This window comes from Punica granatum, chromosome 5, assembly GCF_007655135.1.
Source record: "Punica granatum isolate Tunisia-2019 chromosome 5, ASM765513v2, whole genome shotgun sequence".
Taxonomy (NCBI): Eukaryota; Viridiplantae; Streptophyta; class Magnoliopsida; order Myrtales; family Lythraceae; genus Punica; species Punica granatum.
In genome coordinates, this window is record NC_045131.1 from 9342049 (window position 1) to 9357731 (window position 15683).

The 15683-nt window shown below is 36.7% G+C and overlaps 2 protein-coding genes and 1 pseudogene across 3 annotated transcripts; all 3 read right to left on the bottom strand.

Moving 5' to 3' along the window:
- Nucleotides 1-6: 6 nt before the first annotated feature.
- On the bottom strand, nt 7-1445 carry LOC116207131 (carotenoid 9,10(9',10')-cleavage dioxygenase 1-like). Its single transcript, XM_031539996.1, has 6 exons — nt 1306-1445; nt 849-1171; nt 631-701; nt 507-521; nt 263-396; nt 7-141 (listed from the first exon to the last, which is right to left on the bottom strand). Exons 3-6 carry the CDS (start codon nt 678-680, stop codon nt 35-37), a joined length of 306 nt encoding a protein of 101 aa, XP_031395856.1. The 5' UTR covers nt 681-701; nt 849-1171; nt 1306-1445; the 3' UTR covers nt 7-34.
- Nucleotides 1446-3961: 2516 nt separating this feature from the next.
- LOC116207253 (carotenoid 9,10(9',10')-cleavage dioxygenase-like) lies at nt 3962-8047 on the bottom strand. 2 transcript variants are annotated; one of them, XM_031540156.1, is made up of 15 exons: nt 7900-8047; nt 7436-7767; nt 7218-7288; nt 7116-7130; nt 6801-6912; nt 6546-6639; nt 6354-6416; nt 6144-6257; nt 5869-6053; nt 5634-5772; nt 5433-5550; nt 5247-5351; nt 4821-5075; nt 4628-4739; nt 3962-4346 (listed from the first exon to the last, which is right to left on the bottom strand). In XM_031540156.1, exons 1-15 carry the CDS (start codon nt 7961-7963, stop codon nt 4320-4322), a joined length of 1806 nt encoding a protein of 601 aa, XP_031396016.1. In that variant the 5' UTR covers nt 7964-8047; the 3' UTR covers nt 3962-4319. The 2 variants fall into 2 exon arrangements, with proteins under 2 accessions (XP_031396016.1, XP_031396017.1); XM_031540157.1 differs by lacking the exons at nt 3962-4346; nt 4628-4739 and adding an exon at nt 4353-4596.
- A 3011-nt stretch (nt 8048-11058) lies between these two features.
- On the bottom strand, nt 11059-14805 carry LOC116207018 (annotated as a pseudogene).
- Nucleotides 14806-15683: the final 878 nt, after the last annotated feature.

Below are 15683 nucleotides of genomic sequence, written 5' to 3' on the forward strand. Positions count from 1 at the left end.
ATACATCGGAAGATCCATGAATATGGCATAGCTCTCAATGATGGCAAAGTTGTACATCATGATGTGCTCTGGTATCGTGATCGGCACTGGTTTGTGCATGAACCCATCTCTGGACATAACTCGGTACGTGACGGATGGCACCTTAAATGAATAGCCAAAAGTGAACATTTCCCCAGTACGAGACATATAGGTTATGAACCGAGAAGTTCTTCCTTTTACAACTTTGATCATGTGATTAAATGTATCATCGGACACTACTTACCTGTGAAGGGATCGATTTTGGGATGCGCCGTAAAAGAATTAATGAGACTCTTGTCGTAGTTTGCAAGTGCCCATTTTCCAAAATCTGAACAACATGATGCTATTCCATTTGTGATGCGCCGTCCATGAATCATTCTGTAAATCATGAATTCCATCATCGGTATCTCTCCTGTTTTGAGGAAATTTTGGAAACTAATAGTAGCTTTTGTGTACTGCATGACTAGAGAAAGCAGGGGATTACTAACCCATCTCCATCAAAACTGCACAAGAATCAGAACATAATCGGAAAAATTAGTTCGAACAAGGAAGAATTGTTTAGAAGATCTGATCATAACTTCTTTATATCTTAGCACTTCTACCATATCATACCAATGGTATCCGGCTACAAGGGGAAACTTGGCGTTCGGACCCACCCGCATGAATTGTCCGTTTAGGCACTCCTGCGCGTCAAAGATAAGTGTTATGTTGAATCTCGGAGAAGTTCCGATGGAGAGAATGGACTATATACACAGAAATGTCTGATGCTGTTTAAAATTGAAGGTTTCAGTTTAGAGTTAGTCCTTAGATGATATGAACCGTGACTCAACTGTGGTGGTCAGTGGTCGGAGGTGTCTCAACTGTAACCAGAGTAAAGTTTCCGGACAGATAATGCTGAGGACGGGATGAGTCGTACATTAGCTGCATTACCAGCTTCTCCAGACGATCAATGGCTTCTGAAATGGGCCCTTTGCTGGACTTTGGATACACCACCACTATCCTCGGCCTGGCTCAACCGTCAAGACGCGGCTTAAGCTTCTCCTCCTCCTCCACCTCTCCTTTTCCACATCTACCCTGAATGCTGCCCTTTCTGTTAATGCCATTAACGCCTTGTGTTGAACAATCGACATTTGACGGGACTTCGAGTTCATCTCTGCGAATATTCAAATGCATGTTTTGCCACGTCAAGACATGATATATTTTTCTTGTGGCATTCATTAGTCTTAATCTCACAAGATACCAGAACAATATTTATAGCACATATAACGCGAGCCCCCAGCCAGTCACCTGTCTTCAGGTACATGCGGGGATTGGTGAAACCCGAAGGATATTGCAGGAGGTAAGACGGCATAGGGATTTGTCATGGGAGCGAGCGGGAAGTGTTTCGGATTAACGGAAGTGAGAGTTGGGGGTTAGAGAGATCAGTGTTGGGGAATGGAAAGAAGGATGCTATGCTTAACAGGGCTGGACGTTCCGACATGGAACAGGACTCTAATGTGCAAACGAAATGTTTGACTTTGAATAACACATTACCCGCCTTCCTTCCATGACCTGAACCATTATTGTGGATTTAGTCAATGATTATATACATCTATATCTATATATATATATATATATATACACACGAAAGCAAGGTACGAGGTGGGCCGTACCTATATATATATATTGTAAAATTAGCAACAAAATCTTTCAAAATTATTTTTGATTATAATATTTCATTTTAAAAAGATATAAAATATCATAAAATCTTTTGGATACCATGGTGATATTTAATTAAAGCAATATAAATATTCTAAATGGAACTTTTTAGGTTTTATATTTTATTTTAGGAATTATTTTTAATAAAAAATTTATTTTTTAAAGATATCTCATCATAAAATATGATTTCTTAATTTTTTTAATTTTTTAATTTATATTACATAATGTATTTGAAATAAATGAGAAGATTTTATTATATGTATAGATATTATTTAATAATCTTGAATTTTTTAAAATAAAAATTAATATTTCATCACATAAATATTAATATCAAAATATGTATATATTAGTATATAGTCATACATAATATAAATATTTTAATATATGGCCTCAGAATGCTGGGTTTCTGAATGTAATCTAATAAGTATATATTAGTATATAAATATTTTCTGAAAGAAAATTTTTAGATTCTTATTTATTTATTTTTATTATTTTTAATAATTTTTTTAAAAGAGATCTCATCATAAAACTTGATTTCCTTAATTTTTGTAATCTATATAACATAATGTATTTGAAATAAATCAGAAGATCTTATTGTATTTATAGGTATAATTTAATAATCTTGAATTTTTTTTAAATTAAAATTAAAATTTCATCACGTAAATTAACATCAAAACAAGTATACATTAGTATATATTTTCTGAATTAAATTTCTAGGTTTTCATTTAATTATTTTGTTTTCGGAATTATTGTTGATAAAAATATTTTTTAAAGATATCTCTCATAAAATTCGATTTCTTGACTTTTTAAATTTTTATAACATAAGTTATTTGAAATAATGAGAAGATTTTATTATATGTATTGATATTATTTAATAATCTTAAAATTTTTAAAATTAATTAATATTTCATCACATCAATATTAACATCAAAATAAGTATATATTAGCATGTATTTTTTGGAATAAAATTTTGAGGCTTTTATTTATTTATATTTTGTGAATTATTTTTAATAAAAAGAATTTTAAAGGTATCTCATCATAAAATCTGATTTCTTGATTTCTTTAACTTTTACAATTTATATAATATAATGTATTTAAAATAAATGAGAAGATTTTATTATACTTATAGATATTATTTCACAATCCTGAATTTTAAATAAAAATTAATATTTCATCACTTCAATATTAACATGAAAATAAGTATATATTCGTATATATATATTTATACATAATATAAATATATTAAGATATGATTACCTAGACAACCTTCAACATATATAGGAAAAAAAAAGTATATGTAAATTATATGTTTTTATAGATATCTATTTTTAAAAAATATTAGACAATATTTTATGGACATATATGGATTATATTTTCTTTTCAATAAACAAATCAGGTTTGTTCACCAAAAAAGGGAAACAAATCGTATTATATATTATCTAGATTTTATATGATAATTATGAATATGAATTATTATACACATACACATGGGCTTTTTCAACTCTCAAACAATACATCTACAACTAGAGGCGAACCTCGAAATGTATGGCTATCCCTAGATGCAAGTGAATTGATTAAATTTATACTTTGATTTTTTCTCTCATTTTTTATCGTAATTTTTCTTCTTTTTTTTTGTATTTTTTTCCTCTAATTTTTGCTTTTTTTTTCCCCTCATATTCTTTCTCAACATCGGTGACATGAGTTTCATGCTACTTCTACACGCAAGCTCTCAGAAAGTAAGTTCGTCTACCTCTAAACGCGAATGAATTTTTCTTTCTAATTTTTAATTATAATTTCTTTTTAGACTAGTGTGCTATCCCGTGCAACGCACAAGCTCCACGATTAGTTTTTTTGTATAATATATTATAAATATCTTCTTCTAGATTTTGTCTCTTATAGATAATATAGTCATAAAAAAATTATTGTGTCCAAAGTGTCTTAACAAATCCAGTGGAGGCAATCGAAAAGTCTTGAACCATATCCTGAACCAAAACGTTACGTATGCATATGCACTTCTCAGGACAGGGGAACGGGAGTGATCTTGGTTCGGTCAACCAGGAGATTGGATATTGCACTCCGGGAATTATTCAAACAAACAGGGCCGGGAGTGGATCAATTAGGAAAACGAGTATACTGATCTAAAGAGGTCGCATTTGATATCGATTGTTGATCTGTTAACTGTCATTTTCTTATCGACCCCAAGCTATCAAGCAAATATGTTCTCCAGGCCAAAATCATTCTCAAAACACACCGGTGCTATGGCATGTAATTCTGCCAGAATAGAACACATGTCGACATGATTTTACAGATTTTAGAATCCATGTAGTTAGTAGTAAGCACACTTCAATTCTATTACTGTCACACTTCATATCATACTGATTGAGATACAAACAGCTACTAGTTCCTATACTGCCATCTCTAAAGCTCTAAATGCCAAATATTAAGTCAGGCTTCAGTCCACCATAAGCTTAAAGCTGAATCCTAAAATCGTAGAAATTCACTTTTGCCTAGCCATGAGCCATGACAACCAAAATTTCTGAATACACGAACATCTGCTTGGTTTGCTAAGAGTGGTTTTGCTTGTCAACCGTTTCCAAGGTCAATCATATCACCTGCTCCCGAATTTGTTCCTGTTGAGAAGCCGAATGGATTAAAACTTATCCAGAAAAGTACGAAGAAACAAAAAATGATGAGAAAATAGTACTGGGAAACAAGATTTTAAGCTGCTTTAAGCTTCCTTTGCAGACATCTCTCAAGCTTTATGATTTCTTTACTGGGATTGGGTCATTATCTTGATGTTCATTTGAGAGTGGCGATATTGGCAGCTTTCTTTTTCTTCTTCTTCTTCTTCTTCTTTTTTTCCTCTCATAGTCGAAGCAACTGAAAGAACAAGATTCGAGTTAATATGAACCTCGGTCACAAAGAGCGAGTGAAACCCATATGGAACCCGATTAGGCAATTTGACCACGGCGATAGGATCAGCTGACATTGTTCTTGCATCAATTATGATGGCCAGTGATTTTCTGCCAAGTCATAGAGAACAATGAATTTTTTTTTTGTGAATTATGTTCTTGGTAATATGGGAAGGGGAAAAGAATCAATACCCAGAATTTTCATCATGTGCGAAGAATATCAAGTACCCATCATCTTCTTCAGATGAAGAAATGCCAGAATCACTTGGGACAAAAGTGGCTTCTGAGCCGAACATACCAGCTCCTAAATCAAAGATACCTTGAACATTTCCTCCAACTTCGATCTTGTCTTTTCCTAACTCTGGCTCAGCATGTAGATCAAATTTCACAATCCCAGTTACCTTGGCAAGGCTGTTAATAATTGTTCCATACACATATCTCTGTTTCCTGTATATTGAAGTGAAAAAATTGCCAACAATATCATATTTTCATGTAGTTTTCAGATGTACATCAGACAATTAAAAAATGAACTGGTTTCTAGGAAGTCAGATTCTTTTCCGAACGCAAGGTCTTCTGCAAAATGCATAGGCAGATTCTGATAAAGTATAGGATCTAGACCTGCTAGTGTAGCTCTCATTTATCCGGGGATATTGTATAACAGGCCCAGATGATAACTTCTTTTGTGAAGCTAGTCCCGTTTTCATGTTGAATCTCATCTCATATCTGCAGTAAGACAATAAGAACTGGGAGTTATGGGTTCAATTTCTAAGTGTCGTAGAAGCTTGAAGAGAAAGGATCTCGTACAGTTCAGTTATCCAATTTTCAGCATTTGGTTTTCTAATATCTTCAAGCATTTCCAGATCTAGATCAGGAATACGGCAAGTGATCAGAACAACTTCATCTCCTTCCTCCCAAGCGTTAGCTAAGCAAGTACAGAAAAACGAATTGAACTCATGAAAGAGCTAAAAAAGAACACCAGGAACAGTTATTGGTCAGGGACTGCACCATTGTGAAATATGAAGCAACTTGGCAACTCGAACCATCTGATTTGCAGCTCGTTCTCAGCATATCTTGGTAGCACACCGAAGCGTGCATTTTTTGTCCCATCAAATATGTAAGGAACATTCTTTCCTTTCAATATCATCTGATATTAAATGTCCAACATGCATCAGATTTTCTCCAAAGAAAAAAGAAAGAATCTCAGCATGTCATACATTGAATTATGACTCAGTTAACTCACAGCAGGTCCGAGATACAATGGGAGATCCATGAATATGGCATAGTTCTCAGTGATGGCAAAGTCGTGCATCATGATGGGCTCTGGTATTGTGATTGGAACTGGGTTGTGCATAAACCCGTCTCTTGAAATAACTCGGTACATGACATATGGCGCCCCCAATGAATAGCCAAAAGTAAACATCTCCCCTGTATGAGACTTACAGGCTATGAACCAAGAAGTTCTTGCTTGTACAACTTTGAACATGTGATTAACATGTACCATGGTACACAACTTACCCGTGAAGGGATCGATTTTCGGATGTGCAGTAAAAGAATGCCCGAGTCTCTTGTCATCATAGTCTAGCAATCCAAGAGTTTGCAAGTCTCCATTTTCCAAAATCTTAACCACATCTGGACAAGGCCAATAAAAGGAGAATAATTAGAGTAAGTATGGATGATTTTTGGATCATTTTTAGTGGGAAAATACATTAAAAGGATGATCTTTACAAGGTTTATCCATTTCGTGAAGCGATAGAAGTTTTCTTTGGTGATATATGAGAGCTGTATTACCTGGAAAAATTTAAGCAAAATCAATCATATTGTTAGTACACATACAGACACAATTCTAGTCGAACGATCTTTCACTGCTGAGAATCACAGGAAAAGATATCCATCTAAAGTAGTTGTTCCAAAACTTACTTGTTCCTAATCCATATGAAATATCGGATGATCCGAGTCTCAGAATTTGCAGGAAGATCATGATTAAGCCAAACACCCCCTTGAGGTCTCCCACCTGAAAATTCAGTGTTGAGCATTCGTCTCTCAATCAATGGTGATTCAAACCAAGGAAACTAAGAAGCAGGCAACAATTATGGCCCAATTGTTAGGGGATTCGAACAATAGTCTTGTTATAAACCGTGGTATAATCCTCCATGTACAAACATGACCATACACCTTCAAGAATTTAGCACAGCCAAAGTGCTCCTCCTGCTTAAGCCGCGATGTCTCCACATAGCGGGAGGCATATGTTGCTTTTCCATTTTTTATGCGCAGGGCATGAATCATTCTGCAATCACGAAAAATTCCATTGTCAGTATCTTTCCTGTCTTGAGGAAATTTTGGAAACTAATAATAGTTTTTGTATACTGCATGACTGAAAAAGCACGGAAATTTTTTTTTTTTGGGATAAGTATTGAGACTTCTCATTGATAAAAAAGTATGGACAAAGTCCCCTTATCCAAAAAAAGAAAAAAGCAGGGGATTACTAACCCATCTCCATCGAACCTGTCCAAAAACCAGAAAATAATCGATGAATTAATTCGAAGAAGCAAGTATTGTTTAGAAGATCACATCATAAGGTGTTTATCATACCAATTGTACCCGGCCACAGGGGCAAATTTGGGGTTTGGACCTACCCGCATGAATTGTCCATTTAGGCACTCCTGAGACGTTAGATATAAGTGTCACGCTGAATCTAGGAGAAGTTACGATGGAAGAAAGAATTTATATACAGAGAAATAAGTATTGTTTAGGTCTAGAGATAGTATCCTCGGCTTAAGAGTTAGTCCTTAGATAACATAAAGCCTCACCGGGAGATGTCCTCTGACAGGGAGATCAGTGGTAGGAGGTGTCTCTACCTCTACCGGAGCAAAGTTTCCGGACAGATAATGCTGAGGACGGGAGGTGTCGTACATTAGCTTCACTACCAGCTTCTCCAGACGATCAACAGCTTCCAAAATGGGCCCTTTTCCACACTTTGGATCCACCACCACTATCCTCGGCCTGGCTCGACTTGTAAGACTCGGTTTTATCTTCTCCTCCTCTTCCTTTATCGCCTCTACCTCGAATGCTGCTCTTCCTATTAATGAGGAAAATGCCTTGCGCTGTACGATCGACATGGAATGGGACTTCGAGTTCATCTCTGCGAATATCCAATGCACCTTTTCCAATGTCAAGACGATATGATAATTTTTTCTTATAGCATCCATTTGGTCTTATTTTGCAAGATTCCAGAACAACATAGCTCATATAACTCAAGCCCCGGTTTAGTCACCTGTCTTCGAGTATGTCTGAGGATTGGCGAACCCCACAGGGTATTGCAAGCGATAAGACAGCATCAGGTTCGTCTTGGAGAGGGACCGGGAAGCGTTTTGAACTAACAGAAGTGAGAGTTGGGAGTTGGAGAGATCAGAAGCGAGTGAAAGATGGATGTTATGCTTAAGATAGTTGAATGTCCAGAAATGGACTGGGCTCAATGTGTAGATATTTGACTTTGACCTAATCGTTAATGATATTTGGATAGCAACAGAAGGGCTGACTTATTTCTAAAAACATAAAAAAAAGAATCTCGTTTAAAAATTTCCACTAAAGATTAAATTATCAATGAACTAATTCATGATTAAGATCTTTTTTGTAGTATAATGAATTTTCTAAATAATTACGTTTATTTCCTACAGAAAAAAGTTAATCAATTTTAATCTTATTTTCTAAAAAGTGCTTATATAAAAGGAGTTAAAGTTTTTTCTATTCCAAATGGCATAAGTTTTCATATTATATAGAAGTTCACGCACTTAAATATTTTAACTAGATATTGTAGATAGGCTTTTGTCTTCTTATGTTATAATTTAGACTAATTTAAGTGTGTATATATGACATCAATAATAAACTAATAAAAGAATTATCGTGCCTTATAAATTATTTAATTTTACATTTATAATTCAGTATAGCAAGTTAAAGCATTAAAATATTTAACTCTAGCAAGTTTAGGCATCAACGGTTAATTGATAATTGAATGTAATTTTCATCATAATTTCCAAAGTGTATCTTTAGATTTTTAGAAATTATATATATATAAATTATAAATATCGTAATATTATAAATACGGATTGAGAGGAGTAATCGTCAGAAAAAGTTCATTGAGTATAAATATCTATTTATCTATTTTTAATGAAAATAAATTAATTTTTATCTATATTTTTGTACAACATGGAAATCGGTCCTTATGATGTTCATTTAATCAGAGATGAAGATGGTCGTTGGATTCCAACCGGGTTTGATCAAAACATTGAAATTGCAACGGAAGTGTTTGCTGAATTGTGAGTTAAATCCGGTTTGGAGTTCGTGTGGGCTCTAGGCTTTAGAAGAGTTATTGTCGAAGTTAACTCCGATGTTGTCCTACGTCTAGCCGTTAGCCAGGATGTGTGGTCGAACCACATATTCATGGCCCGGTATCCTCATTCGTGTCTTGCTGTCTTTGGAGTGGGAGGTTCAAGTGATCCACACCTACAAAAAGGGAAATTTTTGTGTCGACTGGATTGCTTATAACGCTTTGAATCTTTTTTAGGGCTTTCACATCTTTCCCTTAGCATCAGAGGGTATTGATACTCTTCTCTTTGGTGATCTTGTTGGGTCTCCATGTCCCATTATTGTCTAGCGTAATATGATTTTTGATGGGGCTTTGAATATGCAAAACATGTTTTGTTTGAATATGAAAAAGAAGATCAAAATAAGATGACTGATTACACGGTAATTGGTTTGAATATGCAAATATGTTTTGTTTCTGATTGCACATATGCTGTATATACAAGAATAATTACTTGAAAAAAGAATTAAATAGCTGCATTTATTCCACCAAAAAAAAAAGCTGCATTTCTTCATGCATCAACTTCATGATATTTAATTATTGCGTGCAATTTTCAATTTGCTATATATTACAACACCAGGAATACGAATATTTAATATAAATTTAAACAAACGATCATCACCTCTCCTCTCTCTCTCTTCTCGAGAGAAAGTATACTTCTGACCCCTCTCTCTCCCCTGTTCATTTGTAAATCTATTAATTAAAATCCATAATTTGTATGTGATAGGGGAATTACATCGAACCGGACCCGACAGATCCATGAGGGCCTATCAGGCCCCTCTCAGCTCAATTCAGAATTCTCGTCGAGTCTCCCCTGACTGCGAGGGGGGCTCACCGAGCCACCCCTTTCACGAGAGGCTTGGCGAGCCTCCCACATCCATGGGAGGCTTAGCGAGCCTTCCCCGACTCGGGCAGATAAATTCCTACACCCTCTCGCAAGCGGGACTTGACTGTCGCAGACGATTGGATTCGGCCCGATTTAATGGGCCCAAGCCCAAATAACGATCAAATAGGCCCATAATATCTCATGTATAATCTCCAGCATCTCTCTATAAATATTGATCCTACACTCAGATACAAGTAAGTTTACTGTTCCTATATTGTGAATTGAATACTCTCTTTTGTAAGACTCTAATTTGAGTGTCGGAGGGGATCTTTAGGAAACCTTCCCGAGTCCACAACAGACTTTGGTTTCCTCGGTCTAGGGCATTCACACCAATGATAGCAAAACACGTGAGATTACTGAAGGCACGAGAAGTGGAAGACAAGATCAGAAAGAGATTGGGTATCCATCGAGTGAGATTCATCATGATGGGAGAATATTCCATGTCCGATATTTTTCTCCACATTAGTATTTTTCTATTAGAATAAGAGTAAATGGTTAAATTATTGCTGAAGTCTTAAAATTATGCAAAAGTTAAATTTCAATCCTTAATGCCTCGGTTTAGCTCAAGTAATTCTAAACGTTTAGTTCATTTAATACTTTGGTCTAAAACTGTTATTGGAAGTTAACGGTGTTAAATATGTCCACGTGACACCTCCTGATTGGTCTAATAATATTTTTGCTTTTAAAAATTTTAGAAAATCTAAAAAAAATAAAAGATAAAAAAAGGAAAAAAAGAGGGGAGGGTAGTCCTGCTCGTGGAGGCTCCTCCACCAGTCACTCTCGGCGTGGAGTTTGGGGTAGGAGAGGTTGGGGGTTGGTGGTTTATGGTGGAGATTACCGCCGATGGAGTCCCCCCGGCGACGTCAACAGAGGCGCCGGAAGCTGGGATGCCTCCGTCGACGGAGCTAGGTAGAGGTGGTCGGTTTTCCTTTTCTTTTTAATTTTAAATCATTTTTAAGATTTTCTAAAAATTAAAAATATTATTTGGCCAATTCGAAGGTGCCACGTGGACTTATATACCGCCATTAACTTCCAGTACCAGTTTAGACCAAAAGTATTAAAGTAACTACATGTTTGAAACTATTTGAGCCAAACCAATATATTTAGTATTGAAGTTTAACTTTTTTTCATAGTTTTACGATTTTAACTGTAATTTAACCAAGGATAAATAAATTCTCGATAGTAATTCCATTCTTAAAACTCCTAAACAACCCAATAAAGAACATTCATTTCTAAAAATAAAAAAATGTTATTTCATCACATATAGTGACTTAACAAAAATAACGAAAATTGACATGTATAATTACACTACCGTAAGAAAAATCGGGATATTGGATATACGCCGGGAAAAAAGGAAAAATAAAAACAAAAAAGAAAAATCGGGGTACTACATGTTTAAGAACTTCTCAGGACATGAACGGAATATCAGATCCGTACGTCTACTAGGAGGCTTGGTATGTCTCTCTGGAATCATATCACCGAAGCTACTGATTGTGCGAACAAACATTTGCGCTATGGACACTTCCAGATCTTACGCTCATACTTCATCTCATCTTGATTATTGATTCCATCCCGGTGACAGTTCTCATGCTCCCTTCCCTCTCCCTTGAATCTCCCCGATTTTTAACAGATGACAGGTTTAAAGAATAACTCCAACTTGAGCCGAGTAAAAGCCGAAGCTGCTCCCGAATTGTAGAAAATGATTTTGCCCAGGCATGGCCACAAAAATTTCTGAATACGCGAACTTCTGCTTGATCTGCTAGGCAGTGATTTTACTTGGAGACTGTTTTCAAGGTCAATCACACTGCTTGCTCCTGAATTTGTTCCTGTTAAGACATATGTTGCGGCAAAAACTAACGTGAACTAGCATCAGAAAGAGTAACGAAACAAAGCATCATTAGAAATATGTCTGGAAACAAGTCACTGAGATTCTTTACCGAAACTTGGTCATTGTCTTGATGATCAATTTAGAGTGGCCATATTAGCATCAAGTTTTCTAAGTGTAAAAGCAATTGAAAACTGAGATTCAAGTAAATATGTACCTCGGTCACAAAGAGCGCGTGAAAACCATATGGAACCCGATGAGGCAATTCGACCACGGCAACAGGATCAGCTGACATAGTTCTCGCATCGATTACCATGGCTTGCAATTTTCTGCCAAGTCATAAGTTGGAAGAATTTTCTCTCCAGATAATTTTGTTGGTAATGTGGGAAAGGGAGTATAATCTATACCCGCAATTTTCATCGTGCACAAAGAATATCAAGTACCCGTCGTCTTCATCACAAGAAGAAATGCCGGGTTTACGGGGGACGAAAACGGCATCTGAACCGAACCTACCAGCTTCTAAACGAAAGACTCCTTGAACATTTCCCCCAACTTCAAACTTGTCTTTCCTGCCTCTGGTTGAGCATGTAGACCAAATTTCGCAATCCCAGTTACCTTTGCACTGCTGTCCATAATTGCTCCATACACATATCTCTGTTTCCTGAATATCAAAATTAACAATACTCAAATTTTCATGTTGTTTTCAGATGCACGCCAGACAATTCAATTATTCTTTTCCCCCAATACAAAAATATTTTGCGAAAGGAATGGAAGTAAAGGTAAAAAGTGGGGTGGTTGTTCGGCTAGGAAATTGAATTGAAATACGATACTTGGCAGCAGGTTCCAAGAAAGCAGACCTGCCAGTGTGGCTTCCATTTATCCTAGGAAAATCTATAGCAGGCGCTGATAACTTCTTTTGTGAAGCTGTTCCCGTTCTCATGTTGAATCTCATCTCATATCTGCAGTAAAGACAATAACAATCACAGTTTACACGTTCGATATCTATTTACAACAAAAGCTTGAATAGTCATACTGTCTCTTACAGTTCGCTTGTGAAATTCTCGACTTTTCCTCTCACAGCTCCATCAAGCCTCTCCAAATCTGGATTCTGGACACGACAAGTGATCAGAACAACTTCATCGCCCTCCTCCCAAGCGTTGGCTGGGAAAGCACAGGAAAATAGACCGAAGTGATGAAAGAGCAAAATAACAACACTAGGAAGTGATATTAGCCAAGAGAATTCACCATTGTGAAATATAAAGCAATTTGGCAGCTCGAACCATCTGATTTGCCGCTCGTTCTCAGCATATCTTGGTAGTATACCAAAGCGTGCATTTTTTGTCCCATCAAATGTGAAAGGAATATTGTTTCCTTTTACCATCATCTGATAATGAAACTCCTTCATGCATCAGATTTTCCCAAAGAAAAAGTAGAAAATTCGCACTTCATATGGGTGAAATTCGAGCTCAGTTATAACTCACAGCAGGTCTGAGATACAATGGGAGATCCATGAATATGGCATAGCTCTCAGTGATGGCAAAGTCGTGCATCATGATGGGCGCTGATAATGTGATCGGAACTGGGTCGCACGTGAACCTGTCTCTCGAAATAACTCGATACGTGACATGTGGCGCCACCAGTAAAGAGCCAAAAGTAAACATCTCCCCTGTACGAGACTTACAGGCTATGGACTGAGAAGTTCTACAGTGTACAACTTTGAACATGGGATTAACATGTACACAACTTACCCGTGAAGGGATCGATTTTTGGGTGTGCAGTGAAGGAAAGCCCGAGTCTCTTGTCATCATAGCCTAGCAATCCAAGAGTTTGCAGGTCTCCATTTTCCAAAATCTTAACCACATCTAGACAAGGCCAATAGAAGGAGAATAATTAGACAAGTATGGATGAACTTTTGATATTTATTACGGGAAAATAAAGGGAAAGGATAATTACAAGGTTTATCCACTTCGTGAAGTGCTAGAAGTTTTCCATTGTGATATATGAGAGCTGTATTACCTGGAAAAGGTTACATCAAAATCAACCATGTTGATAATACACATATACGCACAATTAGAGTTGAACGGCCTTTCACGGATGAAATCAAGGAAAAGGATACCCATCTAGAGTAGTCATTCCATAACCTACTTGTTCCAAATCCATATGAAATATCGAATGATCCGAGTCTGAGAATTTGCAACATGATCATGAGTAAGCCAAAACGTCCCTTCAGGTCTCCTATCTGCAAATTTAGTAAGGAAAATTTTTGCCCCTTAATATTGATCTACAGCAACAAAACTAAGAAGCAAGCAACAACGAAGGATCATTCGATATGATATATTGTCAGGGTATTGAAATTATAAAATCGGGGAATCATCTGTTCATGTATGCAGTTCTGATTCCCTCAACATATAAACATGATCAGATACCTTCAAGAATTTAGCACGGCCAAAGGACTCCTCCTGTTTAAGCCTCGATGTTTCCACATAGCGGGAGACATATGCTGCTTTTCCATTTTTGATGCGCAGGCCATGAATCATTCTGCAATCGTAAAAACTTCCATGTTCAATATCTCTTCTTTCTTGGCAAAAATTTTTAGAAAACTTATAATAGTTTCTGTGCACTGCATGAATAAAGGAGCAGGGGAGTATGAACCCATCTCCATCGAACCTGCACAAAGAACCAGAAACCAATCAAGAAATTGGTCTGAACAGGAAACAATTGTTTGATATGATCAGGCCATCTGGTGTTTATCTTAGTCATGTCTATGCTTTCATACCAATGGTATCCAGCCACAGGGGCAAACTTGGGGTTTGGACCCACCCGCAAGAATTGTCCATTTAGGCATTCCTGCAACATTATGTGTAGGCCTTACACCGAAATTAGGAGAAGTTCCGATAGAGGTAGGAATATATCCATAGAGTTGTCTGGTATCATTTCGTCCTTAAATGACTTTCCAACCCTCACCGGGAGATGTCCTCTGACAGGGAGGTCAGTGGTGGGAGGTGTCTCAACCGCGACCGGAGCAAAGTTTCCGGACAGGTAATGCAGAGGATGGGACGAGTCATGCATTAGCTTCAGTGGAGAGAGGGAAGAGCGAGGAGAGAGACGGAGTTCAGTGGAGAGAGAGAGGGGTCTGGGAGTTTTTGAAAAAATAAAAAAATTATGGGTCAGTTTTTAATTTTTAAAAATTTGAAATTTAAATTAAACCATAACTATAACTCTACTCCGTCAGAATTCAAATGCATTTTTTGCCACGTTAAGACAAGATAAATTTTCTAGTAGCATTATTTAGTCTTAATCTCACAAGGTTCCAGTACAGCAGAGCACATATTGCCCGAGCGCGGGGTTAGTCACCTGTTTTCGAGTATGTTCCGGAATTGGTGAAGCCTGCAGGATTTGGCTGGAGATAAGAAGACAGCAGCTTTGCCATGGAGAGAGACCGGGAAGTACTTCGGACTAACAGAAGTGAGAGTTTTGGAGCTAGAGAGAGGTCGGTGGAGAGTGACAGAAGGATAGTATGCTTAATATAGCTGAATGTGCCGACACGGGATAGGAGTCAAACGTGCATATATTTGACGTGAACCACATATTACACCTGAGGCTTACTCACGTAATTCTGATGTAGGTCTCTCTTCCACGCGGGCTCCTAATTTTCCTCGTCTTTCACCACCTTCTTTATGCTTCCTTTATTTATTGTCTTCTCTGTTCATCCTTCCATTCAGATTTCAAAATAGAGAGAGAGAGAGAGAGAGAGAGCTCAATAATGGAGAGGAACTGAGAGTGCTATGAGTGAAAAAAGAAAAAAGAAAAAAAAGAAATCAACAGTTGTTCGGTATTTCAGGATTTGAGGGCTTATCCATGTGGGTAACATGTTCTTAAACTAGTATTTTTATTATCGTTGCGTTCGTATTTTTAGAACTGCATTATCATGGTTATGTTAATATTTCGGATTATACATGTAATTTTCTACAACCAATTACGATA